The 27,620-nt window shown below is 38.7% G+C and overlaps 2 protein-coding genes across 8 annotated transcripts in view; both read left to right on the forward strand.

The window, feature by feature from the left end:
- LOC132107114 (sentrin-specific protease 6-like) overlaps positions 1-13,691 on the forward strand; it is a 47,631-nt gene extending 33,940 nt beyond the window's left edge. For all 3 annotated transcript variants that reach the window (XM_059513313.1, XM_059513314.1, XM_059513315.1), the window contains 9 exons: positions 151-267; positions 396-518; positions 615-707; positions 6,501-6,718; positions 6,800-6,873; positions 8,830-8,918; positions 10,008-10,076; positions 10,287-10,437; positions 13,297-13,691. In XM_059513313.1, the coding sequence (XP_059369296.1) occupies positions 151-267; positions 396-518; positions 615-707; positions 6,501-6,718; positions 6,800-6,873; positions 8,830-8,918; positions 10,008-10,076; positions 10,287-10,437; positions 13,297-13,503 (1,141 nt within the window). In that variant the 3' untranslated portion in view covers positions 13,504-13,691. The remainder of the gene's footprint in view (positions 1-150; positions 268-395; positions 519-614; positions 708-6,500; positions 6,719-6,799; positions 6,874-8,829; positions 8,919-10,007; positions 10,077-10,286; positions 10,438-13,296) is intronic.
- A 7,517-nt stretch (positions 13,692-21,208) lies between these two features.
- Positions 21,209-27,620, forward strand: part of LOC132107118 (unconventional myosin-VI-like) — a 78,738-nt gene continuing 72,326 nt past the window's right edge. For all 5 annotated transcript variants that reach the window (XM_059513318.1, XM_059513319.1, XM_059513320.1 and 2 more), the window contains exon 1: positions 21,209-21,315. The gene's annotated coding sequence lies outside the window, so the exon portion shown is untranslated. The remainder of the gene's footprint in view (positions 21,316-27,620) is intronic.

Below are 27,620 nucleotides of genomic sequence, written 5' to 3' on the forward strand. Positions count from 1 at the left end.
GGGCCATTGACAAGTTTGAGAGGCCAGCGAAAATTTTAGCTGATGTAGAGATGGCCAGTAGAAAAAAAAATCAGGAAATAAAATATTCTATACATATATAGAATGCCAAAGATATGTTGAAGTTTGTGTTGTTTTTGTTTGTTTCTGTAGGTTGTTGGTTTACCCCCCGCCGCCTGCTAAAGGAGGAATCTCTGTAACCAATGAGGACCTCCACTGTCTGAACGATGGAGAGTTTCTCAACGACGTCATCATCGACTTTTATTTAAAGTCATTATCTTTATTTCAGTCAATATTAATTCTTGTGACCAGATATAAAAAATAAAAAAAAATTATAAACCTCATTTTGTAAGTGGGCATAAATTCTGATCTGATAATCATGTACTGTGTGCTCCTAGATATCTGTTTTTGGAGAAGTTAAAGAAGGAAGATGCTATCCGCAGTCATGTGTTTAGCTCGTTCTTCTATAAGAGACTCAATCAGAGAGAGCGGAGAAACACGGTCGACACGTCCAACTTACCGTGAGCTCACATCGTCATCTCAAAGATTCACATTTCCTTGGAGCTCAGTTATTGTGCTGAGATCCATTTCAGACGTGACTTTGTGATGTGTTTCAGCATACAGAAGAGGAAACACAACAGAGTGAAGACATGGACACGTCACGTGGATCTCTTCCAGAAAGACTTCATCTTTGTGCCCATCAATGAGTCGTAAGACACTGTTTATTTATCTCCATTTATCCATTGATCACGTGAGGAATTGGCCATAATAGGGTTAGGTGATATATATACAGGGGTAGACACGATTAACCGGTAGAAATTTGTCGCGGTTATGCACTCATGTCAAGTTGTGATGTGCTGTGGTCACGAAAATGTATCGTTTGCACACATTTTTAAGCATTGCTGTTTAAGCCGTTCAAATGCAAACAATATTGCTGTCTGTGAGATTTGAATCCGCTGCTCAAGTATTTTTGTTGCTTTGTTGGCCTTGAATGGTTAAATACACATATGAATGAACATGCCCATCTTTGCAAGTATCCTCAGAAAAACAGTCATTTAGGTCTTAAGGGAAAGTAAACTTAAAAAAACGTTAAAAGTATTACAATACCAGGAAGGAAGATTGGGTTGTTGATGTATGTCTGCCATTCTAGCTCTGTCTGCATGTACAACCCGAATTCCGGAAAAGTTGGGACGTTTTTTAAATTTTAATAAAATGAAAACTAAAAGACTTTCAAATCACATGAGCCAATATTTTATTCACAATAGAACATAGATAACATAGCAAATGTTTAAACTGAGAAAGTTTACAATTTTATGCACAAAATGAGCTCATTTCAATTTTGATTTCTGCTACAGGTCTCAAAATAGTTGGGACGGGGCATGTTTACCATGGTGTAGCATCTCCTTTTCTTTTCAAAACAGTTTGAAGACGTCTGGGCATTGAGGCTATGAGTCGCTGGAGTTTTACTGTTGGAATTTGGTCCCATTCTTGCCTTATATAGATTTCCAGCTGCTGAAGAGTTCGTGGTCGTCTTTGACGTATTTTTCGTCTAATGATGCGCCAAATGTTCTCTATAGGTGAAAGATCTGGACTGCAGGCAGGCCAGGTTAGCACCCGGACTCTTCTACGACGAAGCCATGCTGTTGTTATAGCTGCAGTATGTGGTTTTGCATTGTCCTGCTGAAATAAACAAGGCCTTCCCTGAAATAGACGTTGTTTGGAGGGAAGCATATGTTGCTCTAAAACCTCTATATACCTTTCAGCATTCACAGAGCCTTCCAAAACATGCAAGCTGCCCATACCGTATGCACTTATGCACCCCCATACCATCAGAGATGCTGGCTTTTGAACTGAACGCTGATAACATGCTGGAAGGTCTCCCTCCTCTTTAGCCCGGAGGACACGGCGTCCGTGATTTCCAACAAGAATGTCAAATTTGGACTCGTCTGACCATAAAACACTATTCCACTTTGAAATAGTCCATTTTAAATGAGCCTTGGCCCACAGGACACAACGGCGCTTCTTTCACAGATTGGAGAGCCTCTGCCCATCTTTACTTCTGAGAGACTCTGCTTCTCTAAGACAAAGCTTTTATAGCTAATCATGTTACAGACCTGATATCAATTAACTTAATTAATCACTAGATGTTCTCCCAGCTGAATCTTTTCAAAACTGCTTGCTTTTTTAGCCATTTGTTGCCCCCGTGCCAACTTTTTTGAGACCTGTAGCAGGCATTAAATTTTAAATGAGCTAATTAAGTGGATAAAAGTGTAAAATTTCTCAGTTTAAACATTTGCTACGTTATCTATGTTCTATTGTGAATAAAATATTGGCTCATGTGATTTGAAATTCCTTTAGTTTTCATTTTTATTAAAATTTAAAAAACGTCCCAACTTTTCCGGAATTCGGGTTGTACGCGATGATGATGTATTCCGTCGGCGGGAACAGGCTGCACAGATGAATGCAGATACACATGTTGACAGGCAGGAAGGAAAGCGGATTAAAATGCTTGGACCGAGCGTTTTGATTGGAAGAACATTTCTCGGTCCTGCACCTTCCACAGAATATAAACATACAGATAAACACATTTAGACCCCATAGTGCTCAGAGCCTCCGTGTGCCACTAACCGTCCCCCAAAGTCTTCTGCCCCAGGCAAATGTGCGAATCAAGTGGCCACAGGCCTGTAAGACAGCTGTCTGGAGGCAGTTCGACGAAGACATCGACAAGGTGCTTGAAGCAACAGAGAAGGGAGATGTGGATCGAAGGCTGCAGGCAATGACGACCATCATCTCCAGCCTAGCTCAGGAGAGGTTCGGTGTCGAGGGGAAGCGATCGACTCCAACCACCTACTCCATAAACCACAGGGCAGCGAAAATCCACAAAATCCGGCAGGAGTTGAAGTCCCTTAAGAAGCAGCACAAGGAAGCCAGTGAGGAGCAACGCCCCCCCCCACCCCCCCCCACCCCCTGAAGGAGTTGAGAGCTGTCTTGAGGAAAAGGCTGATGACCTTGCGCAGGACAGAATGGCACCAAAGGCGCCAAAAGGAGAGATCCAGAATAATAGCTTCGTTCATTGCCAACCCCTTTGGCTTCACTAAACAGCTCCTGGGACAGAAGCATGATGGAAAGTTGCTATGTTCAAAAGAGGAAATTGACCAGCATCTGCGCAGCACTTATAGTGACCATCACCGGGAGGAAGAGTTGGGTCAGTGTAGCATTCTTGTAAATCCACCCCCCCCCCCCCCACCAAGGAGTTTGACAGCAGGGAACCACTGTTAAAAGATGTCCAGGAGGTTGTGCGCAAGGCACGATCTAGCTCTGCCCCTGGACCAAGTGGAATACCTTACCAGGTCTACAAGAACTGCTCCTTGCTACACAGGCGATTCTGGAAAATCATTCGAGTCATTTGGAGAAGAGGAAAGGTGGCACAGCAGTGGAGATTTGCTGAGGGAGTCTGGATCCCCAAGGAAAAAGATTCCAAGAAGATCAATCAATTTAGAATAATCTCATTGTTGAGCGTGGAAGGAAAGATCTTCTTCAGTATAGTAGCAAGGTGTCTGACCAACTTCCTCTTAGCTAACAACTACATAGACACATCTGTGCAAAAGGGAGGAATTGCTGGTGTCCCAGGCTGCTTAGAACACACTGGAGTGGTGACTCGGCTCATCCGGGAAGCACGGGAACATAAGGGAGACCTTACGTTACTGTGGTTAGACCTAGCCAATGCATATGGCTCTATCCCCCACAAGCTGGTCCAGACCACCATGACCAAGCATCATGTGCCACATCACATTGCAGATCTGATCTTGGACTATTACAACCATTTCAGGATGCGAGTCTCTGCAGGAGGTGTGACATCAGATTGGCACAAACTGGAGGTGGGAATAATCACAGGCTGCACCATCTCAGTGATCCTATTTGCGGTGGCGATGAATATGATTGTCAAATCGGCTGAACCTGAGTGTCGAGGGCCCCAAAACAGAGGAGGGGTCCGCCAACCGCCAATTAGAGCATTTATGGATGACTTGACAGTCACCACAGAGTCAGTGCCAGGAGGAAGGTGGATACCCCAAGGACTGGAAAAGCTCATCCGGTGGGCACGGATGGAGTTCAAACCAACCATGTCCCGTTCGCTAGTGCTGAAGAAGGGCAAGGTCACAGAGAAGTTCCATTTCAGCATCAAAGGGGCAAAGATACCATCACTGTCAGAACAGCCAGTGAAAAGCTTGGGCAAGGTTTTTGACAGCAGCCTCAGAGACTCCGCATCAGTCCAGTCAACCTGCCAGGAGCTGGGCAGCTGGTTAAGAGCAATAGACCGTTCTGGCCTCCCCGGCAAGTTTAAAGCATGGATTTACCAACATGGTGTCCTGTCAAGAATACTCTGGCCGCTACTTGTGTATGAAGGTCCCATTTCTACGGTGGAGACCTTGGAAAGAAAGGTCAGCAGCTGTCTCAGGAGATGGTTAGAAATGCCCAGGAGCCTCAGCAACATTGCCCTCTATGGAAACACCACAATGCTCCGGTTGTCTCTGAAATCCCTGGAAGAGGAGTTTAAAGTGACTCGGGCACGCGAGATGGTGATGTATAGAGACTCCAATGACCCAAAGGTGGCCCAGGCAGGAGTGCTGGTGAGGACGGAGAAAGTGGAGTGCCCAAGCCGCTGTGCTGGATGCACAGGCATGTCTGAGGCACAAAGAGCTTGTGGGAGTGATGGCCCGAGGCAGAGCAGGCTTGGGGAAGTTCCCAACACCTCCTCGACATAAAGAATTGAAGGGGAAGGAGAAACGCAGCCGAATACAGGAAGAGGTCAGAGCTGCTGTGGAGGAAGGAAGGATGAGTAGAGTAGCTGGAATTGGGCAACAGGTGACCTGGACAAGGTGGGAGCAGGCCATGGACCGCAAGGTCACCTGGACGGAGCTCTGGCAAAGCGAACACTGGAGCACATTCTGAGTTCCTGCCCAACAGCGCTTGGCCAGGGTCGGTACACTTGGCGTCACAACCAGGTGCTGAAATCTATTGCAGACACCATCAGCAAAGAGATCAGCAATGCGGCCGAGGGAGCAACACCAATTGCTCAATCGCATTTGTTAGGGCAGGAGAACAGCCACAAGCAAGGAGGAAGGCACCAGCAGGGATCCTGGAATCAGCCAAGGACTGGAAACTCTCTGTGGATTTGGAGAAGCTGCTGAAATTCCCCCAGCACATTGTCAGCACAACTATGAGGCCAGATATCATTCTAGTCTCAGAGAGCACCAAGAGATAATCATCATGGAGCTGACTGTGCCATGGGAGGACCGCTTGGGAGAAGCCCACGAAAGAAAGATGACCAAATATGAACATCTGGTCACAGACTGCCGAGCAAAGGGCTGGAAGGCGAGATGCATGCCTATCGAGGTTGGCTGCAGAGGATTTGTGGGGCGCTCCCTTCACAAAGCCTTTACTGCGCTGGGCATTACAGGAACAACAAGGAGCAGGGCCATTAAGAACATCACCGACGCACCCAAGAAAGCCTCGAGATGGCTCTGGATCCGCAGAGGCGCACCATGGGGGCAAGCGAGTGCTACCTGAACACAAGTCGCGGTCTCATCAGCCGCGGCTGGGTCGCCTGGGCGAGGGTGTCTGATGTTGAAAGACTCGAAACACCCGAGGACCTCAGGTAACATCACTGACGATGTGTTCAGGTGCATCTGAAGATGTGAAAAAACACTTAAGGAATGTGAAGAGACTTTCACCCAGCATAATAAAAACTGTTTCTGAAGACAATCACCTACTGCACCTTTAAAGGGGAAGCTGCCTGTTATTCCTCCTGTCTGTCTGAGAAAATCTCTCACTGCTCTTGACTGAATCACTTTTGTAACTTTAATAATAAGAAACTTACTCATTTACACGGTGAAAACTAAGTGTTTTTGATTAGTTTATATTGTAGGTTTTTATTGTCCTGTTGCTTATTAATTAGTTACTTTTTTGTGTGTGATATTGAAACAGAGTGTGAAAATTGACAAGTTCTGAAAATTCTATTGCATCAAAAACTTTATCATAAAAACCTTATTAAAAGCAGAAATAACTATATTATGATTAAATGTCGTTATTGTGATAAAAATGGTCATATCGCCCACCCTGAGGAAGAATGCATGTTAATGTCTTTCATTGTAATTCAAATGAAAGTCTTGACAGTACAAAGTCTTTCATCGGTTGCCTCCTGTGGTTTAGGGAAGGGTGTTGCCTGTAGTATCAGATAGTGTTATTTAAAAACTTGTGGTTTCTTAATAACTTGAATGTTATACTTCAAATGCTCAGATGATAGGAAAATCAGTTATGAAATCAACTTCTGTATGGTTCAGGGGAAAAGAAAATTGAATTAATTTGACTAGTTATTTCACACTAACATGTCAAACTGTCCTTCAAATGCATTGTGATTCATATTAAATCAGCTGCTGAAGTGGTGTGTGTATTGTCATGTTTTTATAATGAGTCTCCTGATCTGTCTTTCTGTGTCCATCTAGTGCACACTGGTATCTTGCCATAATCTGTTTTCCGGGACTGGAGATGGCTCATGTTGAGCCAAACCCACTGTACCAGCCTCAAACTCAAGCCCAGAGCGCTGTTGTCTCCACCAGCCCACCCACTGATGGAGGTTCGGATGAGCTGGATGACGTCAGACAGCACACGGCCGTCCCACACAGATCTGAGGCTGATGTGAACAGACAGCAGCAGTACACAGGTCAGCACGTGAGCCACATGAGTGATTGAATGCAGACTGCTGCTGTGTCACTGCTTGATTTCTGTTTGTCTTATACTCTAGATGGTTTACACCGAATAATCGAGTGTTATGGGACAGATGACTCCCAACACTCAGATGACCAAAGCTCATGTCAGGTAAGTCACTTCAGTTTGGCTAAGTTGACTTTTGTCATGTAGTCATCAAAGTGAGCTTATATTGTAGGGATGTATTTTATCTGTGCAGTGCTAAAAAAGATTTATAATTTAAATAAATGCTGTTCTTTGGAATTTTCAGATACATTTTCAGAGAATTTTCAGAAAATGACCACTGTTAAGCGGCACAAATGTTTTCAACATTGATAATAATAATAAAACGATTCTTAAGCAGCAAATCAGTATATTAGAATGATTTCTGAAGGATCAGTTGACACTGAATACTGTAATGATGCTGAAAATTCAGCATTGATGAGGCTTTAAAAAAAAAAAAAAAAAACCTAATTGACCACAAAATTTTGAATGGTACTTTACATGCTTAAATGTAAATGTAGGTTACACATGCAAACTGCTTGTGACAAGGCAACAATGGAACTATTTAGGGGAGAAAAAAAAAATTTGTTCACGACATTGTGTTTATTTGTTTACATGGAAGGTTGTGAGGTCATTTAAAGCTAACTAAAAGTAGTGAGATTGCATTCAATTGCCGCGTTTCCACTGTCGAGCTTAAACCGGGCATGCTGGTGCGTGCCAGCGCCAGTCGCGTTTCCACTGTCACTTCCGGGGCTTGATCGTGCCTCGTCGGGGCTTCCTCAGGGCCAACGGCCAGGGTTTTTTGGCCTGATGAAAACCTTGGGCCAAAGCGGTCCAGCTGGGGCTAGAGGAGTGGTTATGAACAAAGGCGGAGTTTCTCTGCGTCTGGAGAGCGTCAGCGCGGATCCTTTCAGAAAGATAACCGCTATAACACCAGCGTTAAAGACTTTTTAAACTAATTTGAGCTCAAAACTCTCTTAGAGAGAGTTCAAGTTTAATAACTTGATCCGATTTGGATTATAATCACCATACAACGCATAAATATTTAAAAGCGATGTAAAAGACTATGCACGCTAAACATTAAGAAATCAGACGTCAGCTTCTTATTCTCTATCACAATTGTGTTTTTATTTAGTAGCATATTTTATCTGTCATAAGTCTCGTCTCGAGAGTTTAGCTCCGCGTAGCATATGTCATCAAAATATAACAATGATTTTTGTTCGGGTGCTTTTATAAAAATAGAGAACGTCTGCACTGCGGATCATAACAGAAAGCAGCTATAACACCAGCATTAAAAACTTTTTTTAATAAGTTGAGCTCAAAACTCGCTTTCAGTCGGCAGCGAGTGTTTGAAATAACTTGATCCGATGTGGATTATAATCACCATACAAGGCAAAAATATTTATAAGCGATGCAAAAGACTATGCATGCTAGGCATTAACATTACCATAGTAAACATGGTAAATGTGACCGTTTGAATTATAAATTAATAAAATGATAAATTAATTAATTATGATAAATGTATCACTTATTCTATAGTAAAACATTGATGCTTTTTAAATTTAATATATAACAAAGCATGCAAACAAATGGCCGCTTTTATCATGTTCGTGTGTAATCGCGCATGTTCCAGTGATTTATTTTTTATTAGTTTTCTGATAACTTCTCTGTCGGTGAAATGATGGGTTTGCATGATGTTGTTTCTGAGAGGCGTGTAAAGGGCGTGTTTAAGTGACGCACAGCGGTGCTTCAGGCCCTGACTGTGGAAACCCTGCGCTATTCTGGCCTCTGTGCTACTGGCCCCGCCCGGCCCATTTTAAGCCCTGGCTCGCACTGGCCCGACAGTGGAAATGCGGCTATTTGGTGATATTTCAGTTGGGTTACTGATTTCAGATAACCTTTACTGGAATACACAGTTCAGGTTATCAAAAACAGGATGTTTTTGAAAATACTATTTTCAATTATCAACAACAATGTACTATTATGGTGTAGTGTGTGTATTAGATTTTGACAAGAAATTTAATGTTTGGAAGATTTTGGGGAGTTTTGTCTGTCTCTTTTACATGTTGCTATCTCGGTTTTCAGGACGAGTGTAGTGAAGATGACAGTTTGGTCGATGAGTGTGGGAGCTTTGACAAAGCAGAGTTGACATCCAAACCCACCATCTGCAAACAGTAAGAGCAAATATTCCTCAAATAATTTGCTAATTCATTATATGAAATAATTTGATTCAATATAACTTTTTTGAACAGAGTGAATCAGTTACATCAAATCAGATTAATTGGTTAAAAATAAATTCTTGAACTTTAATTACACGTTAGCTTTGATGACCCGATATTAACCCTGTTTGTTTACCGTTTGAAAGCTACATAAGAGTTTAAACTAGAGATGCACCGTTAAGAAATTTCTCAGCCAATACAGACGGTCATTCAGAATGATATCTGCTGATACCGATGCCAATAATTTAGTTTTATTAAAGTTGTAAGAATAAATCTCTCCCAACTAATGCTGTAAACTATACAGAGAGCCCACCTCCATTTGGTACATTAGAAGTTAAATAGTTCAACCAAAAATTAAAATTTTGTGATCAATTACTTACCCTAAGGTCCTAAAAAAAGTATTCGCCAAACATTTACAGACTCACTTGGATAAAAAATAATCTGTATGAATCATTGGATTTTTACCTCAGTACAGAAATCGCTCTTCTAAGAGTATTAAACAACCTCCTACTTGCTTATGATTCGGGTGCTCTCAACTTTCTGGTTCTTTTAGATCTGAGTGGAGCTTTTGATACTGTTTTCCATTCTGTACTGCAGATCTATCTCGTTTGTTGGAGATTGGTATTACTAATACTGTCTTACAGTGGCTGGGTTCATATATCTTAGACAGGCAACAGTTCATTAGCATTGATAAATCCAAATCTCATTCTGTCACTTTGAGTGCCTCAAGGTTCTGTCCTAGGTCCACTTCTGTTCTTAAACTATGTGCTTCGTCTGAGTCAGCTCATCCGGCGCCATGGTCTGAACTTCCACAGTTACTGATAGTTAATGATATGCAAATCTATTTTACCATACAGCCCAACTCTGTTTTCTTCTTTTACATCTTGCTTACATTATCTCAAAGTATGGATGACACAAAATTACTTAAATACTGAAAAAAACTGAATGTCTGTTAATTTGCCCTGGGTTGTTTACCATTTAGAATTTTATTCCAATACAGTTCCTATTTTTCAGCACTCGTTGTCATGTTATTAAAATCCTCAGGCCTTGTATTCTGATCATGGACTCCCTGCGTGGACCAACCAGGTCGACTGTGGTGAAAACATTACGCGAGTAAGCTATTGCTCTGACACAGACGAGTAAAAATAAAACCTTTAATTTATTATGATTTTCTGATCACAGGTATTTTTGCATGCGCTTATTCAACCAGTAGTTATTTATCAGTGATAATCATGGACAGTCCGCATGAGTTTTTAAACAATAACGAGAGTGGCTGTAAGTTTGCATGTATGCTAGTGAGTGTTTGTCCTGGTGTTTGTGCAGGTATCTAGAGGTGGAGTGGGAGGTAAAGAAAGGCTCCAAGAGGAGTTTTGGGAAGGATGTGATGAAGGGCTCGAGTCCTCGTGTGCCCCAGCAGGATAACTTCAGTGACTGTGGAGTTTATGTGCTGCAGTATGTGGAGAGCTTCTTTGAGGTGAGAGGACTCATGGGAACTGTATATCTAATAGTGGACTGGACAGCATATTCTGGATCCCCCAGAATAGAGTCTGAAAGATTTCAAAAAACTGCCAGAGCTTCCTCATTTTCTACACTTTCGTTGACACACATCCCAGACATCCTGGTAAAGATGAATGACATTGCAGTGTAATAGTTTCACATTAAAGCTGATAGGTAATTCAGGTCTCACTTTAGATTTTGGATCAATTCTAAAGGCTATTGCACAATTAGTCCGAAATCTTTGCATAATTTCAAAAATAAATATGACTTCACTTTGTGTCAATCACTTTTACACACTGCCTCCTAAACTTTCGTCCATTATTTTTTTTTTAAATTGATCGGGTTCCATTTTCTGCATTTTTAGCATCCGTAGCAAGCATTTTTAGGGATGTTTTGACAATTTATAGCCACCGTTCAAGATAACAAAATCCAGAATGGCGATTGTCATCCACCTCAGCTCGCTGCACAAAGCACCGTAAAGATCATTGCACACTGATTTCACAGAAATTGGGGGTCTTCTTTTTATTTAATATGTGGCTCTAGTATCACTAGCAAAGCATCAAAATGAGCCACTGACATCTTGTAAGTGAACTTAAAATCACCCGTGATAATCGCTCTCCTTCTTAATAAGGAGATGGAACTCTCCTAACTCTCTATATATCAGGATTGGATTGAACCAATATGTCCTTTCTTTTTCTCTTTTTAAGACGCGAGAGGACAACAAAATCAACCTCGCTGCTTGAAGACTTGAAGATTTAGCTAATTTTTTACAATGGATAAATAGGCATCGGACTCTGTGTGCAAGGTTTCTGAGCATGACCAATTTTAAGGATGACGAATACGAAAATTTCAGACCTTTTCTATTAACCACGATACAATAGTAATAGTAAGATAGTTGTTACATTTATGTATTGGGTAGGTTTAGTAGATCTAACATATGGTCATCCAGAATAAGACACTAATATGTGCTTCATAAGTACTAATAAACAGTCAATATGTTAGTAATATGCATGCTAGTTAATAGTGAGAATTGGTCCCTAAACTAAAGTGTTACCAGAAGTTTCATAAAACAGTGTCTGTCGCCAGCTGTCAAGTGCAGCTATCGTGGGCTGTGAAATAATAACAATAATTTAAAAAAAAAGTTACAAGCTTGTTTTTTTTTTTTTTGCAATAGCACAGTTTTTAAGGAGTTATCTTAACCAATATCAGAATTTTGGCAGAAGTATCGTTTTTTTTTTTTGTACCAAGATAAAAGATTTTGTAAAAGAGTCATTAAAGGAACCAGTAACCATAGGGGCCGTTTACACAATGTTTTCAGCCAAAAAACTTTGTTTTTTGACTGTTTACACAATTAAGTTTTTGAAAACGGCACTGTTGTCTTTTCTGTGTAAACACCAAAACGGGAATCTTTGAAAACGGATGATGTCATCCTTGTGTGTAGTACGTGTTAGGTATGTAGGCATACACAGTACATGTCGATTTTAAAGGCAAACGCGAACAAACATACACAACAATGGTGGAGTACATGGTACTGTTGTTGCTGATCAAGAGTTTGCTAACCCTTCTTCAGGAAGGTGTTGATTTACTTCATCTATTTTACAACCAACAGAGGAGACTCATCTTATACAACATATAATCATCACTGCCCTACAGGTACTGTTTACTAACAATATGACAGCGCCAACTACTGGCCTGGCATATGTAATACAGCGTTTTGGGCCATTTAAGAGGATGTGTGTAAACATGAATCATTTTGAAAACGCTGTCGTGTATACGTAAAAAAAATTTAAAATGCAAGGGACAAACTTTTCCATTATTTGACTACACTGTTGTCATGTAAACATAGCATCAATCTGAATGGAAACCAGTATTGAATTTATTACAATTTCTGTTCATAATAGCTCTGCACACATGGACAGTGTGTCAGCTGATCAAAATCAGTAATTCAACAGTACAGGGCTGCAACAACTAGTAAAGAAGAAAACTGACAACAAATTTGATTATTGATTGCACTCTGAACATGGAAAACATCTGTCAGCTAAACTACTTTACACCAGTGAAGTTGCGGGAAAAAGTAAATGACACAAGATGTCCTAAACGTGAAGCACTTTGAAAGAGCATAGAGTTTAATATGATGGATGCATGTGTTGTTTCTTGCTTTTGAGGCTTGTTTTCCTCAGCACATTAGCTTGCATTTTAAGCTTGAATCCTTCTCTCTAAATGTAAGAAAGTCACACATTTCTATTTTTGCATAAAGGCTCATCCTGACAGAAAATTTCTGTTAAAAAAGTGATGGCATGCATACAGTATTCACATCAAACAGATGAAGCACAATAATTATTTGTACATTTTTCTAAAGCATTACTAGTTTGACATTTAATGCAGGTCTAAAATTTAGCAAGTAACAAGTAATTACTTTCAAATGGTAAGCAGTCAGTTTAAATTGTAACCGCTATTTATTTCACACAATGATCAGTTGCTCATAGCCGACATGAATACATTCACTATACTTGTTTTCAATCACTTCAAATTGCACATCATTTGGAGGACAACATTGGGCAGAATGTAGAATAATTGTTTTTTTTAATAATGTATTAAACAAAGCAATGTCCTACAGATGAATCAGCTCTACAACAATGCTGTGTAGTACGTTATTGATGACATTTTTCTCCACTCACGTTGACTTGTGTCAGCAATGAAGTTGCTTCAGGGGAAGAGACAATAATGCTGATGAAAGAACATAAGAACAGACACTTTAGTGACCCTCATATAACTGAACTGACTGTTTAGTTGGCAACTAATGCAATAATTTATTCATTTGTTTTTTTCCCCCCAGAAACCAATTCCAAGCTTTCATCTCCCAATTAATTTATTGGATTGGTTTCCCCAGCAACGGATGAAAACCAAGCGGGACGAGATGAAGGAGCTCATTCTGAAGCTTCAGACTCAGCAGCAGCTCAATCTGGATAGCTGTGAGCAGACACACAGCCCCTGTGAGGATACCTTCGAGTCACCTGATCTCATCCCTCCAGTCAGCTCCTGAGCTCCGCCACGCTGCTACGCTTTCACCATCATGACTCAGAAACACTAAAAGCCAATCAGGGCCTTGTGTGATTATACGCTGCTGGACAACTCTGACGTTATTTCTTATGACCTTCTTATAGTTTTGAAATTTAAAAAGAAGAGCGTTTTGTTTTTTATTTGCATCGAATAAATGGTACATATACATAAGCTAGGCTTTTTTCTTTCACTCTGCTGCCTTTTGAGTTTCACATCTCATTTACGGTCGCTTCGTCATTTCAGTTTTGCACCATCTGTAAAATAAAGTTTGTGTTCATCAGTGATTGTTTACTCTAATGTGCCTAGAGGGTTAAAAACCGTATTGTTCAATATTCTGTTAGCACTTCATACCTCTTTTGTGAAAATCAGTATCAAAGCAAACTTTGTATCAACAAGAAGATAGAAATCGTTTTTCAGTGTTCTACCGTTCAAGAGTGCACATTTGTCTTGGTACAGTCTAATACAACAATATGAAGTGTCAAAAAATGTGATGAATATCTTGTTTCCATATTTGAGCTGATTCACAACATTTGAGGTCTCGAGGCACTTTCGCATGATTTGTTTTTACGTTACATAAAGCATACACTGGAGAAGGTCAGGTATTGTAATGCAAAGCTCAAAGTTCAGTGATTTTGAACCTGTTTGCTGTAGACTTGTAGCCAGTGGAAGTCAAGCATTGCATGATGAGTTGAAGCCATGACCCGAGTCATGCTAATGAAGCCATTTTATAAGCATCAGTTCCTTTTTGATAAGTATTTGTGTCCATATAGTCCAAAACTGAAGCATGCCATTTCATTTAAAATACTGGTTGACGTCCTTTATAATGACAACTTTCTGACTGTAGCGCCAACAAAACATCTGTTAGAGTCAAAGAGGACGATAGTATTTCTGGAGAAAGCCATCTTGGTAGCTCATGAGCGCTCACCAGCCTAAATGTTGTTGTCCAATTATATCTGAATAGTAGTTTTCATAATACACATTGTTTCAAAATTGCTTTAGAGAAAATCATGTTAATGTTTATAATAAATCCTTATAGTTGCATTTAGCAGATTAGAGCTGGGAGAGAATATAGTTAACGATTTGCAATGATTCAAGCAATCACAATTTTTTCACAGAACACATGTGATAGCAAGTATATTATGTCAACCTGATCTCATGAAAGTGTGTATCAATAGCATGAGTTTATGTTTCGATTTGGCGTACTGTTTATATGTAGGAATTGACAGAAATTGGATTAGGGTTGTGGTGGAATTGATGCGTATCTTATGCACACACACAAAGTAAATTTTTACCTATCAATATCACAATTTTGTGTTTTTATTTGGCGTACTATTTATATGCATTTTCATGAGACCGGTCTCATTATGTAGCTTAAAGGGGTCATGGGATGCCCATTTTCCACAGGCTGATATGATTCTTTAGGGTTTTAATGAAAAGTCTGTAACATAGTTTGGTTAAAATTTCTCAATGGTAGTGTAAAAAACACCTTTTTTACTAGTTTTTAAGCCGTTTTGTAGCATTTTCCTTTAAATGTTAATGAGCTCTGCTGACCCCGCCCCTCTCCTCCAAGCCACTCTCTGAGCGAGGCCGGTGACACACTGGCTGCGTGGCATCTCTGCTGCGTGTCAGGAGCGTGGCGGCTGCCTCGCGTTTTCTGTGTCTTTACACACCAGAACCATGCCTTACGCAGTGCTTGCATGCTGCTGCTGTAGGTGGATAGAGGGAGGCCGCCAGACCAGGCTCTTGTCTTCATGACAACAATATCAACTTTTCTTTTACACACCTACACCTACGCCTACTGATAAAGGACACCGTCAACAGTATTAACGGTAAAATTATTAATGTTTGACAGGTGCAATATTTGAAAATCGATAATTTATTTTTTTAATTACATTTATATCTGAATTTATGTCAACCTATAGACTTTCAAATATCAAAATGTCATGAATTAATATGTATTTGTGTACTAAATGACATATAAACATATTTTCCTATTATATTTTGCCTGGAAACGCTTCCAACACGCGCGCGTCGCGTGAAAAATAGGCGTCGGTTCTATTTCTAGCATGCACGTGTTTTGCGCGCGGGTAGGGCCGCGCCTCAGACGCGCGTCTCACGCAGGCAGTCTGCAAGCTCTAACCTGTTAACATGGGAGCCGAATTAAAAACGGACACGCCACGCAGCTGAGACGCTTGCGCCACGCCTCCTGAGTTTACTTTAGTCCATTCATCAAGAAGCTTGCTAATTAGCACATTATTAGGAAAGGGGATTTGCAAAGATTCAAGATTGTAAAAAAAAACAAAAAACTTACACTCACTTCTTCTGTAGGTGAAGCTGGATCACGAATGAGTATGTACAGTAGATCGGGGGCGCATTCCCTTCAGAAACAAATGTAATCTATTGTGTCTTCAGCGGATTCAGATGTCGGGAGTAATTGACGACTGCTGTGTTCATTATTACATCCAACAATAGAACACCTCAATAGCTTAGGGTCATTAGTCTCACGTAGCCAGACCTTCAGACTGACGGCTGAAGGTATGGAATCCATCACAGCTTTCATTGGCCAAGGCCCACTCATGAGGCCATTTGACGGACATATCCAACAACCAATCACAGTTTGTTTCATTCATCGTCACGTTTCGCGGCGTGGAAATGTCGCCACAATAGACCAGTGTGTGTCAAACTCTTGAATGTTTTTTAAACATTCTATGCTATGAACTTTAAATATTTCACATACTTTTGAAAATCCAGCGTTTAGTTGATCTTAATAAGCGCTGTTCGTCACAGTAGTAAACACGATGTCTTTCTTCTTTCGTGAGGGGGTTTGGTGCCACAGTATCTTTGTTTCCAGGTGGAACGTTAAAGAATGCGACACACACGTCTCGTGGAAATCCTGTAGAATACAACCAGTCTGATAACGACTTCGACACTCCTGAAGTGTTTGTGTCCCATATGCATCATCCATTTAGCCAGCGGTCCGTGGGCGTGATGTCTGCCCTTATTTTTCGTAAGGGTGAGGCTGAGACTAAGGGGTCATTCTTGTCTACATTTGCTCCAACAGTGAAACAGGACTGGAGGACTGATGACAGTCCCTCAGGGCAGGTCTAAGGTAAGACCAAGCGGCAACCTTGGTCCCAAACCAACATGGAAGTGACTAAAACTGCAAATCATCGATTGGCTCCTGGAGGCTGGCTACAAAAGGGAGTCAATCCCATAGCTTAAATGTTTAAATGCAAATCTTGAATGCCTACTAAGACTTGCATGTTTGTGCATAATGTTTTGACCCTGGATGCTTTACAGATGGATAATCATTTTTCACTTATATGCTGGAAACATCATAAGCATTCAAATTTTTTTGTTGGTCCATACTATAACCATGGAGAGTCATCTCATTTATTACCAGTAGAATATGGAGTGCCACAAGGATCTGTCCTAGGTCCTCTCCTATTTTCAATATACATGTTGCCCCTTGGTAATAATATTAGAAAATACGGGATTAGTTTCCACTGTTATGCTGATGATACTCAACTATATATCTCAACAAGACCAGATGAAACTTCTAAATTATCTAAGCTAACAGAGAGTGTTAAAAAATTTAAAATATTGGATGACAAATAATTTTCTCCTATTAACTTCGGATAAAACAGTTTGCAACTAGACAGATTTATTATTACTTTCTCTACAGTCAAAAATCTGGGTATAATATTAGACAGCAAATTGTCTTTTGAAAAACATATTTCAAAATGTTACAAAAACAGCATTCTTCCATCTTAGAAACATCGCCAAGCTACGAAACAGAGGAGAGCCAGAGCCCCACCCCCCATCGTGTACACCTTCTACAGAGGCACCATCGAGAGCATCCTGTCGAGCTGCATCACTGTGTGGTATGGCGCCTGCAACACATCCTGCCGAAAGACTAAAAAGCATCCACAACGCATAGTGAGAGCAGCTGAGAAGATTATTGGTGTCTCTCTCCCCTCCCTCCAGGACATTTATGGAACCCGTCTCACCCGCAAAGCCCTCTGCATCACAGGTGATCCCACCCACCCGTCACACAGCTTCTTCAGTCTGCTGCTATCAGGGAGGAGACTGCGGAGTCTCCAGGCCAGGACCAGCAGACTGAAAGACAGCTTCATCCACCAGGCTGTCAGGAAGCTGAACTCCCTCCTGAACTTGCCCCCCTCCCCTCTTCTGCCCCAGGCGCCACTGAACTATGTACCTCCCCCCAACTAATATACGATTATATGCACCAGTCACTTTGTGCAGTATTGGTCTGCTCACTACCTCATTCTCCATGGAACTGACATCATTCCACTACCACATCAGTCAGTTAAATAAAATAACTGCTCCTGAGCCCTTTGTCACTGTAATCAGACTTAATAAGCTTTTGTTTTTGCACTAAAAAAAAACTTTTATCTGCACTGTTGTTCACTTCATTGATTTGCACTCTGTCTGCCTTTTGCCTTGCGCTGCTTTATTTAACTTTATTATTAATGTTATTATATGTCTTTTTTAACATTCCCTTATTGTATAGTTGTAACTACATTTTATATTTTGATCTAGATTTTTAGGCTTTAATGTTAATGTTATCTGTGTGCACCGGGGGTCTGACACAGTAACGCAATTTCGATTCTCTGTATGTATGTACTGTACATGTGGAAGAATTTACAATAAAGCAGACTTGAACTTGAAACATGTTACCTGTTTCTGATGCAGAAACATGCATTCATGACCTCTAGACAGGATTATTGTAATGCAGTACTAGGTGGTTGTCCTGATTCTTCAATAAACAAGCTACAGGTAGTACAAAATGCAGCGGCTGGAGTCCTTACCAGGTCAAGAAAATATGATCATATTACCCCAATTTTACAGTCTCTGCACTGGCTACCTATTAAGTTCCGTATCAGTTACAAATTATTATTGCTTACCTACAGTATGGTTTAGCTCCTGTGTACCTAACTACCACGCTACAATCCATCACGCTTCCTAAGGTCACAAAACTCTGGACTTTTGGTAGTTCCTAGGATAGCAAAGTCCACTAAAGGAGGTAGAGCTTTTTCACATTTGGCTCCCAAACTCTGGAATAGCCTTCCTGATTATGTTCGGGGTTCATAAACAATCTCTTTTGCCAAGCATTCAAATAATGCATCTCATAATCTTGTACTGCAGGAATATCTGATCAAATGTGCATTATTATTCTTTAGCTTGGGTTAAACTAATTAATTTTCCTTTGTTGGATCAGCAGCTATGTTAATGATGTCTCTATTTGTTTATCTGTTTCTGCTGGGATTTACATCCCGTGGTAACTAGGATTTACACAAGCTCCAGTCTGGATCCAGAACACCTGAGAAGAGATGATGCTGACCCTCAGATGATGCCAACCCTGAAACAACAACAGAACCAACTAATATTGCTATAAATGTGACTGCATCATATAATTATTGCTGTTAATAGTGTTCATCGTCTGGTATACTATGTGTCTTGTATCAAATTTTCAAAGAATTGCATATGCACCTAAACTGAGTCACCACTGATAATCTAATATTAAATATTGTAGAAAATTTATTATTTGTAAGGTTGCTTTGCAATGATTTGTATAGTAAAAAAGCACTATACAAATAAACTTCAACTGAATAAATGTATCCTTTATAATAATAAGTCAATTTATATTGTCATTATTTTTAAGTTACATTATCTGGAGATTTTTTCAATGTCCAAATTTTGTTTATATTTTATGGGGCAAATTATAATCTATATAAAATGAAAACATTTACATGTGTGGAGATTTAATTTGTTAACATAAAGTTTGAGTACACTGGAATATATTCTATAAAACATGTTTAAGTTTATTTAGATATTGTTTTAAAATATATAAAAATGTATATAAATGTAATATGTTAACAAATATTAGAAATTAATATATGGACATTTATTGCAAATTAATATATTTTACATAGTCTGATATCTATATGTATTTACATGTTAACGAAAAAATATGTAAATATTTCTGAAAAAAATATTTACATATATTTAATATATGTTAAAAAATAAGTGTCTAAAATCTATTAAGTATATTTACATATATTGTATCAAATATATTTTCTTCTATTTGAAAAAAAAAAAATATATATATATATATATATATATATATATATATATTTATATATTATGTGTGTGTGTGTGTGTGTGTGTGTGTGTGTGTGTGACTGTGACTTATGTATGGGTTGCTACTGAGTGACATACTCAGCAGACACACACAAACACACAAAAACGTCGTAACAAGCTTTATCGAATTTTAAGACATGACAAATAACAATTAATTTTATCAAGGCCATTCATGACCTCAAAATGTTTCTCAGTATGCATCTTTCAACTAACACTTCATTTGAACTGTATTCAAATAAAAATATTATTGGACCTTTAAGTTAACAAAAGTAAAAAAAAATACATCATACATCACACAAGTAACTAAATGACACGATTTCCGTGACTTCACCCTACTGGAGATGTACACAGAATGGATGTGACACAAGTGAATTGTGGGTTTGTTACTGATGAATAGCCTCTGAAATCCAATAACACCAAACTCAGTATCAGTTTATAAGAAGGTATGATTTATTTCATAGCATTGAATGTTTAAATAAAGACAACAACAGCATCGATGCAGCTTCAATTCAGTCAGTTTATGTCATCGGATAATAAGGTGCTTTCTAGAGGACCTTATTCTCCATTATCCTTATTACCATATTGGCCCCCTGCAGCCACACACCAGACCTGGCAGGTGCCCAAGCAATTACTGATGGCTTCACACGCTTCCCTCATCTGAACCCCGGATGTGCACGTGAAGAAGTACCATGATTACACTATACACCATTATTCCTAATTTGTTTCGTCATGTTTTTATATGTGAATATTACCAAACACTACTGACTAGTGTGTGTAGATGGGTGACTGTTGTCATTGTTGTAAAAAAATAAATAATAAAATAATAATAATTAATAAAAGCGAAAGAATATGTAGGCTAATTACTTTGGACGTTTTTTGATTAATTTTTCATTTACAGGCAATATTTAATGCACCCAATTTATTACACGTCGTTTTTTTTTCAACTGCTCACAAATAAAATCTTTACGTGTCACACAAAACATTAAACACGATTCTCTATCACGTAACACAAAAAGTGTCTTGACCCTGATCCTGTAAATGTACATAGGAGCTCATGAAAGAAGAGCTTCAGGTTTGGAATAAGTGTGTATATGATATAACCAAAAATAAAAAAAATATGGCAAAGGTGTTTGCAAAGCAAGGCAATAAATGTTTGCTTTTGAGATGTGTTTGTGATCTTTTGAACGCAGTGCTTCATTTCGCAAGAGATGTGAGGTATTTTGCCTTTTTGTGTGTGCAATTCTTGAATTTAAAGTTTAAGGGGAAAAGAGGCAAAGTTTTGAAAATGTGTGAAAGCAGTTGAAAAAAAAACTAGTATCGACTGCATACTTTCTTTTTTAATTGGAAAACACTAGAGTGCGCTGTTTTCCATTAATTTCAACCAACAAACAAGACATTAAAGATCAAAAGCCCTACTGTTTTACATAATTTGTAGTGTCAGATACTCAGAAAATTCTGTATGTTTCATTTAGCAACAGCCTTTTCCTCGCGGAGGTGAATTCACACGGGACGGAGCCCACACCGCAGGCGCGTGACGTCACAGAGGATCAGCATCCGGGACACCGGGACTGAGTTCATCTGAATGCCTACACACTTCACCGACGGACTGCACAGGCGGAGAGCGACAGAGGTGAGTTTCGTCTGTGCACAATGTTCGCTTTCGCTTTTTTTTTTTTTTTTTTTAATTCCTTGGAAGCAAGCGGAAATTGGATAATTGCTGGTTTTGACAACGAAAAATAGCCCAAATATAGTATTGTGAGACAAAGCACAGTAAATCATCCTAGCACTAGTGTATTCTGTGCTGTGTGTGTGTTCATGTGAAAGTGAGCGAGTGCTTTTATGCCACTGTTATGTCACACCACTGTGAACATTTGCTGATGGTCAAGACACCGCCAGCCATCAATGCATCTCTTTACTTTAGTGTTTATGACCATTCATTAGGCCCTTACTTTTAGAAAACAGATAATATTTCCTGCTCCCTCAGAGCTCATTTACCTTGCAAATGTTGTTGCTGTGCTTGTGTAAGGTAATTCAAATGGTCATCCCAAAGCAAACTTTCACTTCCATGCACTGTATTGAATTGTATTGTTTTAAAATTCTATTTTATTCTCCTGAATGTTCATAAAAGCCCGAATGCATCCTTGGACGTTGTTTAGTAGGTCATCTTAACAGTAAATTGCTTCTGCTGTGTCACAAGAAGTTGTAAATGCCCTTTGCTCCTTGGGAACTTTTACATGTTCTGCGTCCCTTAGGTTTGACTGTCACACATCCGTCATTGTGTATGGAATAGATCATTTGGGAACGGCTAAAAGAAAGCAGATATGTTGTTATGCTCTGGTTGTCCATTATAATGAAAGAAATATGAGAAGGACGCACACAAACTGTGTGTGTGTGTGTGTGTGTGTATGAAACGGTCTGACCACAGTGACACACCTACAGGTGCGGCTACCAGAGAGTCATGACTCACTTCACTTGCACTTTAAAGACATTTCTGTCATAAAAGCTCTCGAGGGATTGGCATGGTAATGTACATGACAATGTTAATGTGTTTGGTCTTGGTACCGTGACTTGCTACTGCTAATACATCCACAACATGCTGCTGTGAGCATGTAATAAATACTGCTGCTGTAGATATAATATACATGAAATACCCCCCACCTCGCATACATGCATCACCTCGTAGCAGATCTATACAAGTGGAGCTGGGGAAGGTGGAGGGTTTCTGAAGCAAGCTGCAACTGTTACGGCAAGCACTAGTCTTATATTTGAATTAGAGCTGCATGATAAATGGCATGCGATATTTAATACGCATCTTCTCAGTAAAATCCGGTTCTGCAATCTGCAGTAAATCTCCATCACGTGGGTGGTTTCACATGGTGCAGCATTTACCACACAGAGCCGTTGTTCACTGACAAGCTGCGCAAAACCATGTTCATATATGATCGTGGTTTAGCACAGCTTGTCAGTGAACAGAACCGGCTTTACTGACAAAATGCGCATTAAAGTCCGCTTGAACCGGAAGTTGTTGCCGACTTTATTTCAGTGTATTGACGTATTTCCAGCTGAAACAGAATATTGAATAGAGGGCATGGTTTTATGTTTGCGCTCCTCCTCTCTGTCTCTCAGTCATAGCAAACTAACAGTTGGAGGGGTGTGTTTTAGGATATTCTACCCAAGCAGTCAAACTGACGTCATCAGAAAAGGTATGCCATTCCAGAGCGGAAGTAACTGTTCAGATTTTGATTAAATATTAAGAAGACAATATATTTTTTTCGGACTTTAAGTACCACATGCGATTTATCGTACAGCCCTAATTTGAATGTTGAGCAGCGAAATCATTGGCTACCGATACAGGAGAGAACCAATCAGCTGTGCCATGTGATGATGATGTCATTAGGTCAGATTGAGTTAGACCTATCGGACTGCGCCATCTAGAGTTTCATGCCTATTTCTGTCAGTTTTTGCCATAATTGAATCTGTAGGCCTGTAATCATCTTGGGAATTTCCACATATGAACTGTGTTGTGTTGGTTCTACATATTTGAAGGACTAATAAAGTAAAAAGCCCCTAGAAGCAGTAGTTTACAGTGAATTTATAACAGCTTAGGGCCATTGTCTGCATCGTGCTTAACAGCGCCCCTTAGCTGTTATAAATTCATTCATTCATTTGTGGACACTCTTAATACATCATTAACCCACAAGTGTACCACTTGTCCAAGGATTATGGGACCTCTGCTACTATGATATTACCTTCTTGGGAAGTCGTGGCCTAATGGTTAGAGAGTCGGACTCCCAATCGAAAGGTTGTGAGTTCGAGTCCCGGGCCGGCAGGAATTGTGGGTGGGGGGGAGTGCATGTACAGTTCTCTCTCCACCTTCAATACCACGACTTAGGTGTCCTTGAGCAAGGCACTGAACCCCCAACTGCTCCCCGGGCGCCGCAGCATAAATGGCTGCCCACTGCTCCGGGTGTGTGCTCACAGTGTGTGTGTGTGTTCACTGCTCTGTGTGTGTGCACTTCGGATGGGTTAAATGCAGAGCACAAATTCTGAGTATGGGTCACCATACTTGGCTGAATGTCACGTCACTTTTCTCCTCTGTACTATTGACATTCATTATTCATCTTTGACAGCATTCAAATATATATGCACTCTGGGTAGAAGATAACATAGCAGCTCCCCATTGGTGGCTGCTGTCCTACAGAGTGGTGGGACATTTTTATGACAAGTTTTTGTATGTCTGTAGATCACTAGACACACCTTCACTGAGCCTCAGGGTTAGTACAAACTGAGATGGCTTTTCGTTTCACTGCACTGGTTTCTTATGTCTTATGCTAAAGAGTGGATGTGTTGTCGGAGAACTTGATTTGGGGTACAGATGTAAATTTACTTTCCCTAGCAACAATTTTTTTCTCAGGGTTGCGAGATACACCCTTGCAATTTTGACTTTTTTTCTCGCAATTCTAAATGTATCTCTCATAAATGTGAGATATAAACTCACAATAGCAATTTATCAAGAAGGGAAAAGATACTTATCTTACAATTGCGAGTATGCAATATCAATTTTAAGATTAAACATGTATCCTTTGTGGAAAATAAATCCCAGAATGCATTGTCACAAGATCTGTGTAAAAAAGAAAAAAAGTTGAAGATGGAATGGTGAGAGAATAAATAAAATTACAGGCTACCGATTTCATTCAGTTCAGCAAAGTGAATTGAGTCTGTCGTAAGTTTAGTGTGCCGTACAGACAGGGTTCCTCACGTAGAGTTGCTATCTAAATAGGTCACTTGTGAGCTTCCATGTCAGTGGATGACTACAGCCTGCTCAGGCAGCTTCTGAAACACAGCATTATTAGCTTTTGGAGCAAAGCCACTGTGTGTGAAAAGCTTTGTGTTGTGCTAAGCAGTCCACCTCACTGCCAAATCACATAATGGTGTAGGAAATATTAAATGTGATCTGAAAGGAACTTAAAACTGATGTGGTCATGTCATTGCTAAGATAATTTGCATAATGAATGACGTTCATGTGTTCACAGCTTGGGGACTTTTACTGTATGATTAACTGGAACTGGTTGACCTTAGACAGAAATGACAGCAGTGTTTGTGTAGGTCTCATCAGGCTTTTGTGTGTGTGTGTGTGTGTGTGTGTGTGTGGATGAACAGACCGGTTGCATATGTGACCTTTCTGCTGGGAAACAGGTTTTGGTGCTTCAAACTCTTGATGATTAGTAGAACTTATTATTCTATAGTCTATGTAAAGAAATAAACTCATTAACCATTCTTTGTCAAAAATCTAGCACACTTGATTTAAGAATAGCTTGTCTGTCACGCGTGTATCTTGCGGTGTAGAAACCTCTGCCACTGATTAACTTTTTTACCAGTGCTGTCACACCATGGTCAGGTCTTTTATACTAGTCTGAGAGTTTGACCTGTGATCGCATCGCGGTAAATAGTCAATCTTTAAGCCGGCGTGAAAATCACTGAATATTTCAGCTCAGATTGAACTAATATGGAAGCAGCTAGAAAGTTGAATAATGTTGTGCATTGTGTTGTCTAATGAGCTCCACCTGTTCTGTTGTCATTGTGCTGACTCCACCTGGACCAGCCTTCATATGTGTTCAGTCTGACTCCATCACTGCATGTCTGATAATCAAGTACTGAAGCTCTTCTGATCTTAATGCAGTTACTGGAAAATTAGTATAATATAATGTCAATTCAAAGTCACAAACCCTATTTGTAAGTTATATATTATATTATATTATATTATATTATATTATATTATATTATATTATATTATATTATATTATATTATATTATATTATATTATAAATTTAAATAAATGCAAACAAATTAAATGTATTATTAATAATAATCATATATATATATATATATATATATATTACATAAATTAATAAATTACATTAATTAAATTAAATAATTGTATCATATTATTTATTCTAAAGTTCTAATATTATTCTAATATTCTAATATATCACTGAATTTTTTTTTCTTTTTTCTTTACCATTCTTAAACATATATAATGTAATATACAATATAATTTAATATATTTTTCTTTCACGTTATTTACTGAAAAATATGCAAAAAACTATTTTCTTTACTGTTCTTAGCTGAAAAACTAAAATATGTAATATAATGTAATATAATACAATATAATATAATGTAATAACAGTAAATCACAGAACTACACTTCTAAGAGCTATTATATTTTATAATATAAATTATATTGTGCTGTATATATTATATTGACATTACATTTGAAGTGGATCCAAAAAGTCGATCAAAGTTGTTCTAAGACATTTTGGTTTTAGGTTTTAGGACAACTTTGATGAAAGGTTTTGATCCACTTCAAATGTTGACTACTGTATATTAAAAGTCGTATACTGTAAAATTCAGTTCAGATATAGTTTTCTTAACTTTTTTTTAGGAGAAAAACACAAAAATGTGTTTGGTGCTTTGGTAACATTTTAATTAAAACCTTTATATATAATGCATTGAAAAATAGTTACGTCTTGTCCAATTGCATTAATAATTGTAAATACATTATAAGTTAATAGATTATAACACATCAATTAATTGTTACACTATACATTTTAAATAAGTTTTGACCGATATGTGTTTTTCAAGGCTGATGCGGATACCGATTATTACAGATCAAGTAGACCGATAACCGATATTTTGAACCGATATATATATATTATATATATATATATATATATATATATATATATATATATATATATATATATATATATATATATATATATATATATATATGGCTGCTGTAAAAATTTAAATGAATGTCAGAATTAATAATAACAAGGGCTCTGACAAAAAGTGCCTTCTCTAAGTGTTGATTTTTGTCTTCCTCTGTGCATCTATCTGCAATAAGGGTAATATAAAGAGAGAGGTAAAAGCGGGGCCACTGTATGTTTCATGATTAAGCTTATGAATACTGTACTACAGCTAAACAGCTTGAAGAGATGTTAGTATTTGGCTTCAATAATTTACATGTTAGAAATATGTGTGTAATAGCATAACCTCTAATAATTCCTCATTAATTATTTTCTGATGGCTAAAACATAACCCACAATAGTTGAGCTGAGTATTCAACTCATCATCTAATGCACATCAATGGATTAACTTAAACATTTATATAATAAGTGTAAAAGATTGTCTTCATAGTTATATTGCAGAAGTTGTTAAGAACTATTTCCAGAAACTATAACACTAATAGCTTTTTTACAGGAACACTTTGTTCAATAGTCTTTTAAACTGTCTCAATTTTTGTCACGCTAATCTTGGCCTATGTGACACTAAATTTCAGTTCGTTTTAATTTACTGTACAGTGCAAATGAAGGCATAAATCAGAGCGTCAAACTCTTAATATTTTGGCAAACAAAAAGTTTACTATTAAAATTAAAACAAAAGAAATGGTGAAAATAATAATAAAAATAAAAATTGTGTGATTTATTATTTTAAACAAAAGTTAATAATTGTGGTAGTAGTCAAGGGTTAAAGCAAAAACAACAACAAGCTAAAAACCTTTTGACTGAAGATCTTTCCTCAGCCAAACCCCATTCCAGAGCCATACCTGTGACACACACCCACTTTAAGAGCAGTGTTTTTCTCCTCTTAATTAAAACAAATAAATAAAATTTAAATAGCACCTTTCGATCAATAATCAAAAATTCTGATCAAAAACTAGCCTTCCTAATACGAGGTGACATTTGACTCCTTCAGGTGACTAACAGGTGTACTCTCTTTTTACCTTTGCAATGGCATCATTTTCATCTGTCAAATTAAAAAAATATGTTTATTCTTTTATTTTTATTTTATTTAAAACAAAATAAAAGGAAATAGAATAAGACACTAGTTATAAATCATATGAAATTAGTATATATTTACATTCATACATTT

The sequence above is a fragment of the Carassius carassius genome, chromosome 27 (assembly GCF_963082965.1).
Source record: "Carassius carassius chromosome 27, fCarCar2.1, whole genome shotgun sequence".
Lineage (NCBI taxonomy): Eukaryota > Metazoa > Chordata > Actinopteri > Cypriniformes > Cyprinidae > Carassius > Carassius carassius.